Here is a 22748-nt window from a genome sequence, read left to right as displayed (position 1 = left end):
TGTCATTTGTCTAGAACATGCGAAATTCACCAAGATTTCAAGAGGAAGTCACAACTGTGAAATTTTATTGGAATTTGCGTGTACTTTCACGCCTAGTGTGAGTTCAGATCTACAATTCCTGTATGCAGGGCACAATGTACTTAGCCTTGTTCTTGAAGATCTTGTAGAAGTAGGAAATGCATATTTAGCATCTCCAGGTTTAAAGCTGCAGCTCTACAGAAATTTTATATTATGGATTTCATGAAATTAATAAAAACAAATTAAGAAAACGCCATCAGCTTCAGTAATCTTCATGTTTTAATGTTGCTTCTGGCTCCATTTATGTATCATACACAGTAAATGTTTGGTCATGGTTGATAAAATTGTGCAATACTTTGACATTTATTGAATTTACACAACATGTCTTTTCCATAACATACCTGACAATCAACTCCAAAGAATTTTATGCTAGCACCAGTTAAAAAAAGATCATATAAACAAAATTATTCTTGCATATATCTAAAAACAAAGATGATATCAATATAATAGAGGGAAACATTTCACGTGGGAAAAAATATATATAAAAACAAAGATGATATATAAAAACAAAGATGAGGTGACTTACCGAACAAAAGCGCTGGCAGGTCGATAGACACACAAACAAACACAAACACACACACAAAATTCAAGCTTTCGCAACAAACTGTTGCCTCATCAGGAAAGAGGGAAGGAGAGGGGAAGACGAAAGGAAGTGGGTTTTAAGGGAGAGGGTAAGGAGTCATTCCAATCCCGGGAGCGGAAAGACTTACCTTAGGGGGAAAAAAGGACAGGTATACACTCGCACACACGCACATATCCATCCACACATACAGACACAAGCAGACATATTTTGGTCTTTAAATATGTCTGCTTGTGTCTGTATGTGTGGATGGATATGTGCGTGTGTGCGAGTGTATACCTGTCCTTTTTTCCCCCTAAGGTAAGTCTTTCCGCTCCCGGGATTGGAATGACTCCTTACCCTCTCCCTTAAAACCCACTTCCTTTCGTCTTCCCCTCTCCTTCCCTCTTTCCTGATGAGGCAACAGTTTGTTGCGAAAGCTTGAATTTTGTGTGTGTGTTTGTGTTTGTTTGTGTGTCTATCGACCTGCCAGCGCTTTTGTTCGGTAAGTCACCTCATCTTTGTTTTTATATATAATTTTTCCCACGTGGAATGTTTCCTTCCATTATATTAAAAACAAAGATGAGGTGACTTACCGAACGAAAGCGCTGGCAGGTCGATAGACACACAAACAAACACAAACATACACACAAAATTCTAGCTTTCGCAACCAACGGTTGCTTCATCAGGAAAGAGGGAAGGAGAGGGAAAGATGAAAGGATGTGGGTTTTAAGGGAGAGGGTAAGGAGTCATTCCAATCCCGGGAGCGGAAAGACTCACCTTAGGGGGAAAAAAGGACGGGTGACACTCGCACACACACACATATCCATCCACAAGACTATTCCCCCATTGAGGAAACAGGGTGCAACCAACTGCATATTGGGGCTTACATTGGAACAAGAAGTTGTGCCTGTGTGATGTGAACCAAGTGTTTACAAAATTCCGTGTGAATGCGGCAAATCGCCGGCCGCGGTGGCCGTGCGGTTCTAGGTGCTCCAGTCCGGAGCCGCGCTGCTGCTACGGTCGCAGGTTCGAATCCTGCCTCGGGCATGGATGTGTGTGATGTCCTTAGGTTAGTTAGGTTTAAGTAGTTCTAAGTTCTAGGGGACTGATGACCACAGCAGTTGAGTCCCATAGTGCTCAGAGCCATTTGAACCATTTGAATGCGGCAAATCATATATAGGGCAAACAACACAAACTGTGCAGGAACACATTGTGGAACACCAACAGCATACTCGCCTTCTCCGACCCACCAAGTCCGCAATCACCAAACATTGTATTTCCACAGACCATTCCGTGAATTACGACGACCCAAAAATTTTGGCCAATACATCAAACTTTTGGAGCTCGATTATCAATGAATCTGTGGAAATAAGATTGTCTCACAATGAGACTCTCATCAATCGAGATAACGGTTATCAGGTAAACTCTGCTTGGAATCCTGTTATAGAGAAACTTCGTAATCGACGTAGTTATCTGCATAAAGATGGAAATCGACCTGATACCTATGCGCCACCCTTTCACACTGGAGGGCGCGAGGCGCAGCGCACAGAGCCGTTATGAACGCACATGCTGAGCAGCGCATGCGCAATGTCACCTCAGTACAGCTTTAAATAGCGGAGCTCAGCGCGTACTTGCCAGTACTACTAAAGTGGCACTCACCTGAAGATGGCCAGAAGACTCTGCGCGGAAATATCGTGGCAGGACGTTACTGATATCCGGCAGTTCTCCCGTGTTTTTATGGAACAGTGGTGCCTGTCATTCGGACTCTGAGGTCATACTTAAATCATTCCAGCAACTGACAGAGAATGCTGGAAGACAATTCTGTGCACTGAGTTTCAACATAGCTCACGATTTGCAGCTTTTCCCCCAGAACTGATCACGACCACTTGGTTCCGAATCAAGTGGAAGGATTGAACCAGAGACTTAAAGAGGTTCTGCGACAAGCTAAGTGGCAACTTCCTGGGCCTGCACCATAGACTTGAGAACTTTAGGATCCCCCTAAATGGGCCTGGTGTGCATTACACAACGGAGACTGTTGCTCAGATAGCTGACTGTGTGTGGGGTGCACATAAGGCATTTTTAGATTAGGTAACTCTCCATCCAGTCCAGATAAAGATAGCTGTAGGAAACCCATAAGTATCCATGTAAGATCAAAAGAAATATGTCCCACAGGTGAAACTATTAAAATCTTAGTGGTTAAATGCCAAAGCATTTGCAACAAAATGCCAGAGGTCAAAGTGCTCTTGAAAAGCAGTGGAGCTCAAATAATACTAGGTACTGAAACCTGAAATTGACAGCAATGAGAGTTTAAGGGGAAAATTTAAGTGTGTGTCGAAAGAACAGGGTAATGGGAAATGGAGGTGTTGTATTTGTCACAGTAGACAAGGAACTCAGAACCACCAGGATGTATCTGAAAAGATCCACCAAGATGTAGCTGCATGTGAGACTTTGGCAAGACCCAGTATCAGGGGTGGGTACAAAATGGCAAATGGATCCTCCTATTGCCCACCAGACTCATCTCCTGATGTAACCAAAATCTGTAGAGAAAACCTCAGTTCACGTAAGTTCCCCAGTCATACTGTAATCATTTGTGGAAACTTTAATCATCCAACAATTGAGTGAGAAAATTACAGTTTTGTTAATGGTGGATGTGATAAGACATCCTGTGAAACATTACTAAATGCCTTCTCTACAAACTACATAGAACAGATAGTTCAGAACTCCACTCATATTGGAAATATATTGGATCTAATGGCAACAAATAAATGTGACCTCATTGAAGATGTCCACATCAATACTGGTATCAGTGACCATGATGCGGTTGTGGCAACAGTGATTACCAAAGTACAAAGGACAACTAAAACGTACAGAAAGATGTATATGTTCAGTTAACCAGATAACAAATCAGTAGTATCATATTTCAATGAGGAACTTGAAACTTTCAGTTCAGCGCAGGAGCATGTAGAGGAACTATGGCTCAAGTTAAAAAGAATAGTTGAGCATGCATTGGATAGATATGTGCCCAGTAGAACAGTTCACAATGGAAGGGGTTCTACATGGTATACAGTCACTGTAAAGAAACTTCTAAAGAAACATAGTATTGCATAATAAGTGTAAAACAAAGTGGAGGACTTATAGATATAGAGATGCTGAATGAAACACATTTGGCTGTCAAGAGAGCAATGCGTGAAAATGTCAATGACTACTGTAGCAGAATATTGTCAGATGACCTTTCACGAAATCCAAAGAAATTCTGGTCATATGTTAGAGGCACCGAAGGCTGGCTGTAGTGAATGAGATAGGAACTGACACAGAGGGTAGCAAAGCAAAAGCAGAAATGCTTAACTCTGTTTCCAAATGTATCTTTACAAAGGAAAACCCAGGAGAATTGCCCCAGTTTAATCCTCATACCACTGAAAAGATGAGTGAAATCAGTTTGGTGTCAGTAGTGTTGAGAAATAGCTGAAATAATTAAAATTGAACAAAACTCCTACAAGAGGGGTTGTAGAAATGATCCACAAAACTACCATACCATATCCTTGACATCAATTTGTTATAGAATCTTAGAACACATTCTGAGCTCTAACATAATGAGGTATCTTAAACAGAATGACCTCCTCCATGACAACCAGCATAGATCCCAAAAACATTGATCATGTGAAACCCAACTTGCATTTTTCGCACATGAAAGCTTTGGACCAAGATAGTAAGAAGCAGTATTTTTTTTATTTTCGAAAAGCATTTGACTCAGTAGGGAGGAATAAGCATAATATTGTCTTGGATGGAGAGTCATCATCAGATGTAGAAGTAACTTCCGTGTGCCCCAGGGAAGTGTGTGGGATGCGTACTGTTCATGTTGTATAGTAATGACCTTGCAGACCATATTAATAGTAACCTCATACTTTTTGCAGATGATGCAGTTATCTGTAATGAAGTATTGTCTGAAAGAAGCTGCGTAAATATTCAGTCAGATCTTGATAAGATTTCAAAGTGATGCAAAGATTGGCAACTTACTTTAAATGTCCAGAAATGTAGAATTATGCCCTTCTTGAAATGAAAAAAAAAGTAATATCCTGTGATTTTAATATCAGTGAGTCACAGTGGGAATTGACCGACTCTTACAAATACCTGGGTGTAACAGTTACGGATATGAAATGGAGTGATCACATAGATTCAGTTGTGAGTAAAGCAGGTGGCTGATTTCAGTTTGTTGGTCGAATACTGGCGAGCTGCAATCAGTGTACAAAAGGGATTGCTTACAAATCACTTGTGCGACCCGTTCTATAATATTGCTCAAGTGTGTGGGATCCGTACCAAATAGGACTTTTTATTGAACATATACAGAGAAGGGCAGTGTGAATGTTCAAAGGCTTGTTTTACCCAATGGAAAGTGTCACAGAGATTCTGAAGGAACTGAACTGGAAGACTCGTGAAGATAGATGTAAACTAACCCAAGAGAGTGTATTAACAAAGTTTCAAGAACCAGCTTTAAGGGACAACTCTGGGTATATACTGCAACCCCTACGTATCACTAACATAAGGATCATGAGGACAAGATTAGAATAATTACAGCACACACAGAGGCATTCAGACAGTCATTCTTCCCACACTCGATATGTGAGTGGAACAGGAAAAAACCCTAATAACTGGTTCAATGGGACATACCCTCTGCCATGCACTTCAAGGTTATTTGCAGAGTATAGATTTAGATGTAGACTGTCAGAGTATCACCCTCTTCACAAATTTTACTGGTCTCTTTCTTTTCCATATTTTCCTTTTATTCCCTTATGATGAGTTTCTTATTCGTAATTGTGCCAACATCTGTAACACTGTATTTGCTTGTGCTGTTCTTATTACGTTCTAGTCCCCTGAGTAAAAATCCGCTTTCTCTACACTATGTTTCACTAATGCTTACCCAATTTAACTTCATCCTTGCTGCCTCATTCTTTCGCATCACAAATCATGTTCTGTAAATCATATTGTGAAAGAGAGCCTTCAGGGATGTGAACCAAGTCAAGTAATACATAACAATCAGAAGCAGCCACTGCAATCCTCTTGTGTAAAGTATATCAGCAACAGATTATATCTAGCGCTAAGCTGTTAAAATTGATAGTTGTGGAAATTGTAGCTGTACTTCCCATTGCTTTCGGCACTATCCTGTTGTAGATCCTCATGAGTTCTTCTTCTTTTATAAGCTGTTTCCCACTCTCTTGTACAACTAGTAGCATTACAATACCAAGAAATCTGTCTAGATTTTTTAGTACTGTATATATTGGAAGTCCTCGGCTCGTGGTCTCGCAGCAGCGTTCTCTCGTCATTCATCTCCATTGTGGTCGGAGGAAGACAACGGCAAACCACCTCCTTTAGGACCTTGCCTAGTACGACGATGCGGGTCTCGTGCATCGTTCCCCTACCCTTTGTCAAGAGGCATGGCACTTCATTTCCATATATTGGAAAAGGAACATAACTGATAAATTTGCCTCCATATTCCAGATGTAGAAACTTGTTGCAATGGTGTCTGATAATAATCTATAAATAAAATATGAAGTGAATATGCCTCTCTACTCTTTTTTACAATCGTATTGACCAACTAGGATCATGTTAACAACTTCAGTTCCTCTTCTTCCTTTGTTGTCATTTCGTATTTTTCCAGTATTCCCTCATTTTCACCGCATGAAGTCTCTTCCTTTCTTCTGTCCATGTTGTCCCCGATTTTTTATTTCTTCTACTTTTAAAGCCTTCCAAATTAAGTATTTTATTTTTAAAATGGTTTCTTTCTGCTATTTCTGATTCTTTGATGTTGTTTCTTTCTAGATCTTTCCTTACTTCTGTAATCCATGCTATTGTCGATTTCTTCTTCTGGAAATATGGGAGTATTTGTTTTTGTTAGTCTATTTCCAACCATTCGGTAGAGGTATCCAAAATGATTAATCTTTGTTTGGCCATTATTTCAGATATTTTGTCTATATTTTTGTAGATCTCCTCATTACTTCTTATTTTCCAACCATCTGCAGTTTTTATTGCACCCTGTAGAAATTTATGCAAATGATTTTGCTCAAATCCTGTGCTTATCTGTCCATTAAGAGGTGTGTGCACAGTAATTGCATGTAAAAGTATGATATTAGTTAGCTCTTTCATGTGTAACAGAGACTGAGATTTAAACAAGTAGCATTCTCTTCTTAGCTACTGACTTTGTTTTAAATGTGGTATTTGAAATCATTGTCCTGCGTAGACTGCTTATGTCATCAGATAATTAAATTTGGACAGATGTTTTAAATATTCTAAAAATTATTAGTGAGTAGCCAAAAATGGCAAAATAAAACTTATTGATGGGATCTAGAGTGTGATAAATTTGGTATCTCGTGATTCAGAGACTTAAGTTGTTCGGTTTCATTAATTACAGAATGCAGAGGGCCAAGTATAAAGTATTTTCAGCCACATTACATAATGTATCTCAATACTGAACTGTGCTTGCCTGCCAGTATTTGCCAAAGTGACATTTTGCTTTCTGTTAGTCATAAAGTGTTGTGGCTAATACCATATATTTGTGTGTCTAATAATAACTGACAATGCACACAGTCAAAGGCTTAGTGATGCCGTAAAACATCTCACAGTGCAGTTGCTCTTGTTCAGGTGATACTACAACAGTAACAGCCAGTTTAAATGTAGCTGTATTTCTTGATTACTCATAATTGAATCCATGCAGTGTGTTTTATGGTTAATTAAAATAGTATGGCTGTAAATTAGTACTCTTCAAGTTGTGTAAATAATGCTATCACTTACTTTCTCAAAAATTTCTGATAATGCTTACTTATAGATGCAATAACTTAACTTTATAGGAGACTGCAGTATCTGTCCTGTTTCCTTTCATTGACGTTGTTATTGTTGTTGTTAAGTGTGAGTTTTAAGTATTGGATTTTAGATTAATGTGTTAATGGTTAACTTTAATAATTAACTGTATGAATCCTTTTATAATTAACTGTATGAATCCTTTTTTCTAACAGTGCTGCTCACTTGTTAAATTTCCCATACAAGATGAAGATACCACTTGATTATTGCATAGTGGAAGTGATATTTGCAGAACTGTTCAACATGCCTTCTCCTCGTTACCTTGAGATAATGTATGGATCAGTTCTCATAGAACTGTGTAAGCTGCAGCCCAGCACAATGCCACAAGTTAGTTGAAAGCTAGTAGATACAATTTTGAAGTGCCCTTGTCATTTGCATGCATTTATACATAGTTTTATAGTGTCTTCTTTTGTCTGTCTTTCTTTTCCCCTGATTCTTCTGCAGCCTGACAGCGATAGAAAGAATAGGGTAAATAAATATTTTTTGGTGTGTTAAATGCATCCTAATCTCTTACATACAAAGATATGAATGTTCTGCAAGGTCTATTTTCAGTATAGTGTAAATGAAAATGAAAAATTAACAACAAATGTAAGCTTTTCTATTCCGGATTGAGATCTTAGATTACTTCCTTGCTTCTTTCTTTTACTCAAATTCTTTCTAGTGTCAGACATTTTTGCTGGTATTCATTATGAGTATTTTGACATAAACTAATATATCCTGTACAACTAATTCCACTTAAACCAGAATATGACAAATTTGAAACTGATGTAACATTTTATATGAACAGTGCATGTGCTCTCTCCTGCTAGAACGTTACAACCAGCAGTCTGATATACTCTTGGGATACAAAAGAGCTGCAATTTGTCACATTATGAATTTTGTGTGGTGTATGACTAAAGATAAACGGCACCACATATCCACATAATTTTTGGAGACTGTAAATGATGTTTAATGAACTGTTTACTGCTACTCAGTGATACTCCACATGTTTTATGTTGGTGAAATCTGGGAATCAGTTCATCAAGTAGTGTTTGTCAGCATGCCCCTCAAGTGCCTGTAAGGCCATTTTAATTCAGCAGTGCACTCAGTTTCTCTGCTGGATGTTTACATGTTTAATGAGGAAGATATCAGGCAGGTAGTCAAAAATAGCATTCAAAGAGATTCTGTAGTAATGGGCAGGTTTCACCTTTGGTCTGTATGTGTCTTGGGAGGACATGTTTTACATAGGCATTCTGCAAGTTTGCTTTCCCTGGCACAATCTGATTTGATGTAATAAGTAGCAAGGTGCTTTTCATCAGTTAGATAGTTCCATTGTTTCCTAGTCCAGTTGTCATATCCCCTGCAGTGTAATGAACACTGTCATCGAATTAATAGCTATGCAAATAGTTGTCACTTGATAGAGAGCTTCATTGGTAGTTACATTGGTTGAATGATGTGCTCTAAAACATGTATGTCTTCCACAACATTTGATTCACTTTCACTTGTTCTGGAGATCATTGCATAGTCTGCAGTGTATAGTAGACAAGCATCCAACTCATTCATTAATAGGACACGTAAGTTCCTCGGTGCTCACAACTTACCAGCATACCTTATTGTTGCTCGTCCAAGTACGAAATGCCTTTTTCTAACCATCCACAAGCAACAAGACCATTTGGTATTTGTGTGAAATGTGTGCTGTGGAGTCACTTGGTGTGGAGCTAGTACAACCCCAAATGCAGTCCGAGAATAATGTTTAGATATAATGTGGTGCAAGAGAGGTTGCACTACTGCATATGTTTTAATACATTATGACATTTTAAGTGAGCACCACAAGTATGTACCTGTATCTACAGATGGGTCTGAACAGGGGGCCGGGAGGGGGGGGGGGGGGGCAGCAGTTGGTTGCTTTTTTCTTTTCCCCAGTCATATCCTCAAGGTGTGATTGCCTCTAGACTTTCAATGTGTCTGATGTGGCATGATATGCAATCTTGCACGCACTGGAGCAGGTCAGATATGATAGAAGTGCTAAATTTTTTGTCTTTCCAGACTCCCTGAGTGCCCTTCACTCTCTACAACACTTGTACCCATCAGACAAAGTATTCTAGAGAATTCAGGCTACCCTTCTCATCTCAAAAGGCTCAGGAAGGAAGGGAACTTTCTGCTGGGTCCAGGGCACAAGGCTACTACAGTAAATGAAATGGCTGGTATAGCAGCTGAGATGGGCTGTCATGATACTAAGACACTTTAGTGTGCCATCCTCCTAGATCCTCCTCCATGTCACTGTTGAGCTACAGAGTCTTGTGTCAATAGGAAGACGAAGTGATAGACAATAATCCACATTTAGGAAAGTCCACAATGTAGCTGTGGTGTGCCTCCTTCCATTCATGGAGACAAGATGTGATCCTCCTCACTCATCTTCACATTGGGCCCAACCCTGTGACACGTGGCTTGAATGGTGTTTGTGACACGCAGATCAGCATGCACTACGTTTTAGTAGATTGTGTTTTGTATTCAGGACAGCAGCTCATTTGTCAACTGATTTACCATATATTTTAAATGAGGATGTGAGGAATGTCGTTTTTATCTTTCTGGGTTTTGTGCAATGAACTTTGATATCGCAAAATACGTTGCAGTGTGGTGCACAGTATTTGAATAGCAGTTAAAGGTGTGCTCACAACATTACTATTGTTCCACTGTCCGGTGTTCTCTTTTCTTTTGTTTCTTTCTTCACCTATGATTGTTTTAAATAAAATTTTCCATATGGTTACAGTTACTTTTACCATATTAGTTTTTCACATATATGGGGAATATTTACAAAATCCTAACAAATACACCTGTTTTAAGTACTTACATTATCACAAATATTAACTCATTTCAGTAAGCTACACCACAAAGCATTTTTCCACATGCAGGACAACCTTACGTTCGCTATGTTCAAAACATGATCAGATTCTCTACATTGTCCAAAATCATAAGAAGCCTTACATGTTCTAGGCGGTACAGTTTTCATATCTGTCAGCGTTATTTTCACTGGAAAACATCCCCAAATCCTGCATTGCAGCTTTAGAGAATTTTCTACTTTGCTTAGTCAGCCCTGAAGCTGTCCTCACACTGGATGTGTTTCTCATTGCGAAGCACGCCAGACGTGGTGTCTGTCATGGTTGCTGCACACTCTGAAATGACCTTTTACATCTCATGGAACGCACAGCTCATCACAATTTGCAATTGCAGCAATCTTCAGCAGCAGTTCTCAGCAGCATCTGGCAGTTAAATTACGCAGTTTCTTTACAAAAATGAACACACAAAATAGCTGTGTTAACTCTGTTAGCAATTGCCGAAGAAGGCAAATTTCAAAGAAGATTCTAGACTCATTGATGGCTTGATCAGCAAATTGCTGGTAGAGGAACACTATGTAATCCTATAAATCGATCTGAGATACATGCTAGTAGAAGTTATTCATTAATTCAGTTGAATCTTCATCTCATTTTCGGTTTTAAATTGAATATAGATAAAGTATAGTGTCTTAACACCAGTTCGTGTGTTAATACATCCATATTCTCAACATTGCATTTACTACCGTCAGTCTGAAGTAACGTGCTTAACCATGACTGAAAAAGATAATTACTAAAAAGATACAGATGTGAGGCATTCCATAAAACCAAAAGAGGTATATAGATTTTTCATAAAGTTTCATAATAGCAAAAACTTCCATTGTGTAACTTCGGTTTACTTTTTGATGTTTTCTGCAAGAATTCATGTGTCAAGACCACTAAAAAGAAAGACAGGGATTCAGGTTCTAGTCCCAATTAAGAGAGTGTTTTACCTGTGATGAAGGTTCACTTTAATCGGACTGAAAGAAACTTTACTGAGATAATATTTACTCCCTTTTTTTATGGAGCCTTTGCAATGATTTTAAAACACACACACACACACACACACACACACACACACACACACACACACAGTGGGGAAACATTACAATCATTACTGTCTGCACCAAGAACTGCAGCAAATACATTATATATAATAAATAACATAGACTGTTGCCCATAGCACTTCTCTATGAATCTTCCCAGAATCTATTAGAAAACATAAAGTGAAAAAAGTAACGCTAAAAGCATCAAATACATGCAGCATTTAACTACAGATATGTAATTATTGGTCATTTTATTACAACAAATTTTACCAAAAACAATACTTTTTGAGAGATTCTCAATATGCTGATGGTTTGGAGCAGATTATCTCCTTTCACACATATGCTATTATTAAAAGAAAGAACACCTCCCAAATATGGAGTGTAACTCCATAGGTTATGGCATCACGAAAGTTCGGCTTGTAAAACCTATGCTAGATTCTTCATTTCATGCTTTGTGATGTAATGGAATGTGGAATTTCATGTTGTGATGTCGCCAGCTCCTCATCCATGTACTTTCTAACATCCCATTGAGGGCAGCTTTCCAAATGTAATCAGGGAAGATCACATTTTTCAAGAACAGGTCTGCAATGTTGTGCAAGCACCTAGTGAACTTCTTCCTCTGTGGTAGGTAATGATGGCACTGATGTTGGTACATACAGAAGATAGAAGTATATCTTCTTATATCCTTTGACATGTTGTTGTTGTTGTGGTGGTGGTGGTCTTCAGTCCTGAGACTGGTTTGATGCAGCTCTCCATGCTACTCTATCCTGTACAAGCTTTTTCACCTCCCAGTACCTACTGCAACCTACATCCTTCTGAATCTGTTTAGTGTATTCATCTCTTGGTCTCCCTCTACGATTTTTACCCTCCACGCTGCCCTCCAATACTAAATTGGTGATCCCTTGATGCCTCAGAACATGTCCTACCAACCGATCCCTTCTTCTGGTCAAGTTGTGCCACAAACTTCTCTTCTCCCCAATCCTATTCAATACTTCCTCATTAGTTATGTGATCTACCCATCTAATCTTCAGCATTCTTCTGTAGCACCACATTTCGAAAGCTTCTATTCTCTTCTTGTCCAAACTATTTATCATCCATGTTTCACTTCCATACATGGCTACACTCCATACGAATACTTTCAGAAACGACTTTCTGACACTTAAATCTATACTCAATGTTAACAAATTTACTACCATTATTATCGGGCAACGATGGCCAGAAATATTACCGAACATGGGCTATAATTTGTGACTGGAAATGTTCCAGGTCAACATTACTGGGCTGTATTGTCAGCAGTATGTGGTTTCTATGGCCTATGTAAACTTACCTTTACCATACATTTCACACATTTCTGCATAATTATGTCTGAATATTTAGCTGCACACTTTTGCTCCCTCACTCACTTCTAAAGTCTTCGTAGATGACTGTCATTATTACATAAGCTCCTAATATCTATTTACTCTGTAATGTCATCTCAGAATAGAATATGATGTTTCAGTAGATTCTAGAATATGACATGTTGTTTAATATGTGACATATTATCAGCACCATTCTTATTTAACTTTGTTCTCTTTCAGGTGCTGGCTCAAGCAACAGAAATTCTTTTTATGAGAATTGACACAATGAATGTCTCATGCTTTGACAGGTAAGATGCTGGTCACTTTACGAAATCCTTTTTGTAAACAGAAACATTGAAGGAATTTATGAATTAATGTGTGTACACTAATTTAAGTAATTGTGCTAATAAAAATTTATCATAAGATCATTCATTGTAAAGGTTTTAACACTCACCAGATTACTATGTGTAAATAACATATCAAATGTAATCTGGGCATAGTATTGAGAGCACTTCTGTTTGAATCCAGTTGATGTTGGAATCACAGAAACATGCAAAAAATGCTGTTTCAGTTTTTTAAAATACCAATGAGCTTGTCTGCCTTAAAAAGACATAAAAAGTAATTTTATAAAAATTAGAGTATGGTTGAACGGTTAGGTGCATTCTACTATTCTGAACGGAGCATGGGGGATGCCCATCGATGCTCTTCACAGAAAACTTGAGTTGAAAATCAGTGTGCCACCTGCATCAATCATCTAAACATATGGTAAAAGTCATCCATTCTTGCCACAGTAAAGAAATATGTGAGGAACACTATTAAGGACTGAAACTTCGTGGCAGATTAAAACTATGTGCCGGGCCGAGACTCGAACTCGCGACCTTCGCCTTTCACGGGCAAGTGCTCTACCATCTGAGCTACCCAAGCACGACTCACGCCCCATCCTCACAGCTTTACTTCTGCCAGTACCTCGTCTCCTACCTTCCAAACTTTACAGAAGCTCTCCTGCGAAACTTGCAGGACTAGCACCTCTGAAAGAAAGGATATTGCGGAGACACGGCTTAGCCACAGCCTGGGGGATGTTTCCAGAATGAGATTTTCACTCTGCCCGCAAAAGGCAAAGGTCCCGAGTTCGAGTCTCAGCCCGGCACACAGTTTTAATCTGCCAGGAAGTTTCATATCAGCACACACTCTGCTGCAGAGTGAAAATCTCATTCAGGAAACATCCTCCAGGCTGTGACTAAGCCATGTCTCTGCAATGTCCTTTCTTTCAGGAGTGCTAGTCTTGCGAGTTTTGCAGGAGAGCTTCTGTAAAGTTTGGAAGGTAGAAGACGAGGTACTGGGGGAAGTAAAGCTGTGAGGACGGGGCGTGAGTCGTGCGTGGGTAGCTCAGTGGTAGAGCACTTGCCCACGAAAGGCAAAGGTCCCGAGTTTGAGTCTCAGCCCGGCACACTTTTTAATCTGCCAGGATGTGTGTGTGTGTGTGTGTGTGTGTGTGTGTGTGTGTTTTAAAATCATTGCAAAGGCTCCATAAAAAAGGGAGTAAATATTATCTCAGTAAAGTTTCTTTCAGTCCGATTAAAGTGAACCTTCATCACAGGTAAAACACTCTCTTAATTGGGACTAGAACCTGAATCCCTGTCTTTCTTTTTAGTGGTCTTGACACATGAATTCTTGCAGAAAACATCATGGACGAATTCAGAGATACAGTACAACTAGTCACCTGTTCACATAGTTTGTCCTCCTAATGATGCAGAACCACCACGAAAGAAAAGGAGAGAGAGTGGTGCTAAGTTGAATCAAATGTAATGCTCGAGGAAGTACAGTGATTTGTTTTACATCGTGATCCAACACTCAGTTTGTTAAGTTTCACAATTGCTCATTTCAGTAAGATTTTCACTACAAAGTAAGAAATTTCATTCTGGAACGAAGCCACATGTTTTGTTCAGTTATCCTTAGAAAATCAACTGTCAGTAAGTTTCTGTACAGGGAGATTTTTTCCACTGTGTACAGACTCTAGGGATTGATCACTGAGAGGATACAGAACAAAAAAGTTCTATAGAACTTATGTCCGGAAACGTGTGGCTTCCATGCTAGAGACCATTTATTCGATCATATTTTGTTACAGAGTCTGCGGTCTAATACGCGCGGTACTGTGCAGCCAGAGTTACAGTATGTGTTGAAAATGGTTTCCATGTCTGGAATGGACTCTGCATACAAAATACTTTTGAGATGGCCCCATAACCAGAAATCGCACGGGTTGAGATCCGATGAACAAGAAGGCCATGCAACTGGACCGTCTCATCTGATCCATCGGCCAGGGAAGACACGATTGAGATGTGTCTGGACGTTAATGACACCATCATGTAGCAGTCACATAACCCTTCAAATCATCAGTGGCACTTCTTCCAGCAGGGGAGGCAAAGTCATCAGCAAGAAATGCCGATAGTTCCGGGATGTTGGGCAAAGTGGAAGGAAGACTGGTCCCCAAAATACGGATGCCAATTATCCCAGCCCAAACATTCCGGTTGAACTGATGCTGACGATTCGCTGTTATCGTATCATGGGGGCTCTGCATACTATCCCACAGATGAGATGACGCTTATGAAAGTTGAAGATACCACTCCATGTAAAGGCGGCGTCATCTGTGACTGTGATGGATGACACAAATCCTGGAATCATGGTTGCCTGGTGAAGAAACCAGTGACAATACTGTTCCTGATATGGAAAGTCTGTCGCTAGTAAGCACTGCACACACTATAAGTGATAAGGGTAGTAACAATTGTCGTGGAGAATGTTCCACACAATCTCCGGGCTTACCTTGTACTGGTGGGCCAGCTGCCTGGTACTGACATGGTTGTCGCCTTCCACAGTGTTAATCACATTTCCCTCCAAATCTGCTGTTGGAACATTTTGAGTACCTTCTTTATGATTTGCTGCTTCCTGAAACAACCCTGTCTGACAAATGGCGAAACATTGAATGCTGTGGCTGAAGTTAAAATCTTCTTGGTTATTAGGCCGCGTCATGTTTCTTCTAAAATGTTCGACGTTTCGACCCCTCTGCTGGGATCTTCCTCAGGATCTTTTGGTGTCCACGACTGCTAGAACACTGTCAGAGACGAGTGCCGCGTCCACTTATAAAGGGGGAATTTTCTGGCGTTCATGCTGGAGAAGTGATAGTATTGGCTGGTGGGCCATAGTCATAGGCTAATACAGAAGAAGGGGCGTTGGTAGCTCATCTCCTGTGGATACCATTGGCGGTCATCGTCATTGGATAGAAAGGCACTATTCCACACTATGCTGGAGAAGGGTTATTGGTTGAAATGCCTGCTACCGCTATTGGTTGGTTGTCAACAGTGGCTAGATTCAAAACGGACAGAGCAAGAGAGGGGGAATGTTTACCCAAAATATTATTGTCCGCCGAGGTGACTTGCAGCGCATTGTTTATGCCGCTACCACACCGCAGCCGCGTATTTACTTCCTTGATGGCGGGAAGCCACGATGCCGGAGGCCTATAGTCATCCTCTCTATTGAAATTAGAAATTAGAAATTTCAACTGCTTCTCGGACCTTTCTTCTATAAATGTTTGTTTCTTTAGCCAGTACATGTACGTTATTAAAATCAATGTCAGAGCCACAGTTCTCGTGATGTTCCCCTACTGCCAATTTTGCACTTTGTTGTAGTAGCATGTGCCGTTCGTGTTCCTTAATGCGTTCTTTAACAGTTCTTCCCGTTTCGCCTATATACACTTGCCGCAGCCACATGACACTTGATAGACGCCTGCATTGTGGAGGTAATCAGGTGCATCCATTTTCTGTCAGAAAAAGTCTTTTATTTTGTTTTAACTAAAGAAAAATGTCTGAATACCGTTTTTCTTTAAAATTCTGTTTATGCGGTCAGTGACCCCAGAAACGAACGGTAATCTGACGGAGTGAGAAGGTGGTTCCTCATCATTCTTATTAGCAGTATAAATATTCCGCCTAAAAGCCCTGTCGATTGAATAACTATCATATCCATTTGTCTTGAATGTCCTCTTTAAAAAATTCAACTCCGATTCCAAGTTGTCGTCATCGCTGTTACGGAAGGCGCATGAAGACAGAGTGTGTACTGCTTGCTTCTGGGCTGGGTGGTGGTGCGAAGTGGCATCTAAGTACCTGTTTGTGTTAGTTGGCTTTCTGTACACTCTGTGACCTAGAGTGTTATCAGATCTTCTGTATACCAGCACATCTAGGAATGGGAGATCGACCTCACTCTCAACCTCCAAGGTGAATTTGATTGAATGCTGTGGTTGTTGTCGGTGGGGATATGTCTCCTGATATAACCTTGCTGCTCGCCGCCCATTGCCATTTGCCTTTCTGTGAGTAAACACCATGTCAGCAAGCTCTCAATTTGAATACAGAACCATTGTGTCCTGTATCACATCCACTACAAGGTGAGTCAGCAAGAGAAGTGAATCAGGCACAACATTACCATTTACTTTGGCAAGAGAGGGCGCTAGGGCATGACATATGAGGACCAGTACCACCCTTTAGGAGGAAACCATGCATTCTGTAATTGTGGCTGCATGGTACAGCGCATATTAGACTGCCATCTGTGTAACAAAGTGTGATTGAATAAATGGTCTCTAGCATGGAAACCATATATTTCCGGACCTAAGTTCATTAGACCTTATTTGTTCCGTATCCTCTTACCGATCAATCCCTAGAGTTTGTACATGGTGGAAAAAAAATCACCCTGTATGAGCTGAAATTTCTTTGATTTTACTATTGAGCTTCTTTCGTGAGATATATGTGGGTTGAAGTAAGCACTGCTAGCTTTTGGAATATGTACTGTAGAAATTCCTCTGTTGTAACCTGTGCCTCTGTAGGTGACTAGTCATCTCTGTGACAAACAGCTGTTATTTTATCTTCTGTATCTGTATTAATTGTACATTTGAAGATACACTGTGATCAAAAGTATCCGGACACCTGGCTGAAAATGACATACAAGTTTGTTGCGCCCTCCATTGGTAATGTTGGAATTCAATATGGTGTTGGCCCACCTGTAGCCTTGATGACAGCTTCCGCTCTCGCAGACATACGTTCAGTCAGGTGCTGGAAGGTTTCTTGGGAAATGGCAGCCCATTCTTCACTGAGTGCTGCACTGCATGTTGGTCGGTGAGGCCTGGCACGAAGTCGGCTTCCAAAACATCCCAAAGGTGTTCCATAGGATTCAGGTTAGGATCCTTTGCAGGCCGTACATTATGAACAGGTGCTTGTGTTGGACGATGCAATCGCCATCCCCGAATTGCTCTTCAAATGTGGGAAGCAAGAAGGTGCTTTAAACATCATTGTAGGCCTGTGCTGTGATAGTGCCACACAAAACAACAAGGGGTGCAAGCCCCCTCCATCAAAAACACGACCACACCATAACATCACCGCCTCCGAATTTTACTGTTGGCACAACACGCTGGTAGATGTTGTTCACCAGGCATTTGCCATACCTACGCCCTGCCATTGTGTACCGTGATTTGTCACTCCATACAACGTTTTTCCACTGTTCTATCGACCAGTGTTTACACTCCTTACACCTAGCGAGGCATCATTTGGCATTTACCGGCATGATGTGTGGCTTATGAGCAGCCGCTCAACCATGAAATCCAAGTTTTCTCACCTCCCGCCTAACTGTCATAGTACTTGCACTGGATTCTGATGCAGTTTGGAATTCCTGTGTGAGGGTCTGGATAGATGTCCGCCTATTACACACTATGACCCTCTTCAACTGTTGGCGGTCTCTGTCAGTCAACAGATGAGGTTGGCCTGTACTCTTTTGTGCTGTACGTGTCCCTTCACGTTTCCACTTCACTATCACGTCAGAAACAGTGGACCTGGGGATGTTTAGGAGTGTGGAAATCTTGCGTACAGGCGTATGACACAGGTGACACTCAATCACCTGACCACATTTGAAGTCTGTGGGTTCCGCAGAGCACCCCATTCTGCTCTCACGATGTCCAATGACTACTGAGGTCGCTGATATGGAGTACCTGGCAGTAGGTGGCAACACAATACACCTAATATGAAAAACATATGTTTTTGGGGGTGTCCAGATACTTTTGATCACATAGTGTAGTATTAATCATACAATTAAAGAGACCATAGTAATAAGCAGTTCTCAAGAATCCCTCCGATGAAGGATTTTTGAGATACCTACTTTTGTGGCTGGATTACATTTCCATGGAATACCTTCATTGACTTTCAAGCTGGTATCTGCTTTTCCTGCAGATACTTTTGTGAGTTCTTTGCACATTAAATATCTCCAGATGTAATCTCTTAGATGGTGTACTGCTTCCCTTGATATACTAGCACTAGTCTAATCAAACAAGAATGATACTTTTTGCACAATTATATCAATATGTCACATACATTTGGCAGGGTCAAGTACCAGTCTCTGCACAGAGTGATGATCCTTTGCAGGTGCTCCTGCATTTTGTTGCAATTTACTGGCATTATTGCTTCTGTATTCTGTACACAGAAGCATTGTTCACTAATATTCTCATGGAGCTGCTGACATTACACTCCAGATCGTGAACAGTAATGTCATAGAAGACATCCTACCTTCAGATCTGATAATTTATTTCTCCCCATTAAGAGCAATGTATATTGATTCCTCCTTGTTGAAAAGTCCTCAGTCATTTCACAATACTTGTCCAATATTTCATAGGATTTTATTTTGTACACCGAGTGTCATTGTGGATCTCAGTGGAATGTTTTAAAAAAAATAAGAAATGTGACAGGATACAGTTATCTACTGTATACTGGTCTTGTGGGCAAACCATATGAGCTTAATTTCATTATAGTGGAAACTTTTGGTGTACAAATAACTCATAAGACACCAGTATAGAGTGTGTTTCATATTTCTATAAATAATGTAGTTCAGTAATATTTCTTTATGATTATGCTTTGCTGACCTAGAACCTAGGAAATACCTGCATTTTTCCTGTCTCTTAGAATGTGTCGTTACTCACAGTAAAGTGGTACTAAAAGGAAGTGAACTGTTTTGAACAATGAGTGTAGACTTCAATGGGTATTCTGCTATGCCTGTTGAGCATTTTTATCTAATTTCCAATTGTGCAATTTGTCCTTTTAGCATCCATGTGATGCTTAGTGGTTAGCAAGAGAAACTCAGTGTAATCTTAAGAGAAATGATTGATTAAAGCTTGGAATTAGCCCTTGGTGTTTCCTGTGCCTCTTAGTTGTAAAGAAAACTGTACATTAAATTTAAAAAAAAATGGGGAAGTTTGATTTTAATATTCCAGTAACATTTTTGTTCTTGTAATCAGTGACAGCTAATGACTTCTAGTTTGCCCTTTTACTTGGTATTCCTTTTTTGATATGAAAGCATTGATAATGTAATTCAAGACACTGAAATATTAGCTTTGGAATTAAAACTATATGGACTGCATAAATTTACTACCAACTCAGATGATAAGTGACAAAACTATTAGACAACATGAAACAAATGGAACAGAATCAACTGCAGTTTCTTCTCACTTTTTGTGAAAGTACTTGACTTCTGATATTTTCAGTGTTGTTCTGCAACAATAGAATGGTTGACAGATGCAAATTGTTGGTCTCTAAGGAATCCACTTACCCGGTGGTCGAAAATGGCTAAAAATGGTCTATCAAAATCTTCCTCTAACTTGTGAGTAGTGTGTTAAGGCATAATATTTACTCCATGGATGGCTAATAAACACTAGTCCAGTGTGTAATTTTTAGTTTGCAAAGAGTAGGGATTGTGAAAACTTAGGCCTCACCCTACATACGCAGCAGAAGCGATTGACAGTGTGACATGTGGATACACAGCTTCCAGCTATGAGCAGCAGCATCAGGCAATATGCCCTGGTGTCCTGCATGTGAGTGACGATCTCTTGCTACAAGATGGCTGTTTCTGTAAAATGGTGCCTGTAAATCGTGGAATGTTGTAGCTTGAGAGTGAGGTAACAAAATTAGGTTTACTTGGGTAAATAAGGCAATAAAGGAGCAGTGTGTGTCCAGTTCGCAAATGGAGGAATCTTCATGGAGAATTTCATAACTTATATCATCAACTACGAAGACCACCAGACAGATTCTTCGAATATATGTGAATGAGCAGAAATGCATTCCACTATCTCATCAATGAGTTAAAGACAAGTGTTTCTTATGTGATCAAGAACTTCCAACAGCCAGTAAGTGAAGAAGAGTGACTGACTATTATAAATACAGAAAAATCAGCAGCTTTCAGAATGAGGCGTTGGTTGCATAACAGCAGCGTCATTGGCTGGTAATTTCGGTCGTCGGGGGTCGTGGGTTTATCTCCGGCTACTTCTTATACTGTGACTGACCCAACTACAAATCTATCACCTGTTCTGTGTACTAAGTTTTATCTATACTCTTTACGCTGCATCTTGAAGTATATTTTTAAGGTCTTCCCAAAGTGCTTGATCTTTAAGTGTAGACACCCCTATCGCATTACATCACCCACAGTAAATTCTTAAAAAAAAACACATTGAGCAGCCATGAAATTGTACTGACATTTGATTGTTGGGGAATGTAATTCATTAGCAGTCATTGTGAATCCCAAGTGTTTCCATTAATCTAAATAGTCTGCATTAATGAAACACACAAAATTTCTGAAAACAAAGGTCAAACATTTTGTGAAATGATTTGTCTAAACGTATGAAATAGATTAGAGCAAAATTTTTGCTATTCGTAATTTAGAGCATCACTCAAAGGCATGTCAATTGTTTCTCTGATCTCTGTTGTTTCTTTTAGACAGATCATTTCACTAAATATTTGCCTGATTTCTTTCTTTTTTTTTATTTTCAAGGCATGCTCTTAGTGACACCTCATTTACCTTTGTAGCATCTTCTATTTATGAATTGTCATAAATTTAATACTTGATTCGAAGGAAGCCTTTTTGACAGTTAAATATCACACCAGTGTATCTTGCGCGCAAAATAGCCAGGCCTTGAAGAGATGGACTTTCAGCGCTTCATTTACGTAACTGGTAGCAACTATTCATGAAATATTTCAATTTTCCGTCAAACCTCTAATTAAGGTTTCCTTAATTACCCTGTTTACTTTCAAGGCCTTTGCCTGCCGCCCCCCTTTCCTCCTGCCCCATCCTCCCAAACGGTAGAGCTCTCTCTGTCACTTTGATACCCCTTTACCTATTTCTCACTCGTCTTTTGCCTATAAAAATTTGACAGATACCCATTATGCATAGTTTATAGGGAGTCTTGCTTTCATTCCACTCAAAAATTGAACAAAAACATTTCGAGACTTATTCATACAACAAATATGTCCTCTTTTCATGCTGTCATGTGCAGAAATCCTCGCTTTGATATCTGAACTGTTTATGAAATATGACGAGTTTTATGACCACACAATTTGTTATGCACAGGGTGTGCTGCGTGCGACCCATTTGCCACATTTACAGTCCAAAAACGCAATAACTAAGAGAGATACCAATCTTTTCTCAACTGTAATATCTTGACTGCATTTCATATACAAGTACTTATGACCTAAAATGAACTATATGCAAAATGTGCGCACTACATATTTGCCTCTGTAGACTCAAAAGTTATGTGCAGTCATTTAATCAGATTTGTGCAGCATAGTAACTATGACAAATAACAAAAAGGAATTCAGTCATTTATTGAGCAAAAATATCAATCTGTAAGGCGGGAAATAATCGATTTTTTACACTAAATAATTTTCTTAAAATTAGATGATAAGTATTTCATAGCAGATAGTGCATCCGCTCTGGCACTTTGTGGAGCAGACCATATCTGTTTGCTTTCACTGTCAGGTGGAGTGCAGTAACAAGATTCAGCTACATTTGAATTCACACTTCCCAAGTTGTAGCAGAGTACAAGCAGCACCACGGCCATCGCTCACCTGGGAAACCTCTATAACTATGCTTGTGGTTGTGTTTCGTTGACTGAAGCAGTTGTACACTCTTGGTTGCTTCTGCCGCTTATGTAGGATGCAGTGTTACAATAACCTAGAGA

The 22748-nt window shown here is 39.8% G+C and overlaps 1 protein-coding gene across 1 annotated transcript in view; it reads left to right on the top strand.

Annotated features, from left to right (window-relative positions):
- LOC124623180 (nuclear cap-binding protein subunit 1) overlaps positions 1–22748 on the top strand; it is a 179413-nt gene that overhangs the window by 72055 nt on the left and 84610 nt on the right. The window contains exons 8-9 of the mRNA XM_047148984.1: positions 7645–7816; positions 12962–13029. Coding sequence (XP_047004940.1) covers positions 7645–7816; positions 12962–13029 — 240 coding nt within the window. The remainder of the gene's footprint in view (positions 1–7644; positions 7817–12961; positions 13030–22748) is intronic.

This window comes from Schistocerca americana, chromosome 7 (assembly GCF_021461395.2).
Source record: "Schistocerca americana isolate TAMUIC-IGC-003095 chromosome 7, iqSchAmer2.1, whole genome shotgun sequence".
Classification (NCBI taxonomy): domain Eukaryota; kingdom Metazoa; phylum Arthropoda; class Insecta; order Orthoptera; family Acrididae; genus Schistocerca; species Schistocerca americana.
Note: the sequence above shows the minus strand (reverse complement) of the source record. Positions and strands in the feature narration are given on the sequence as shown.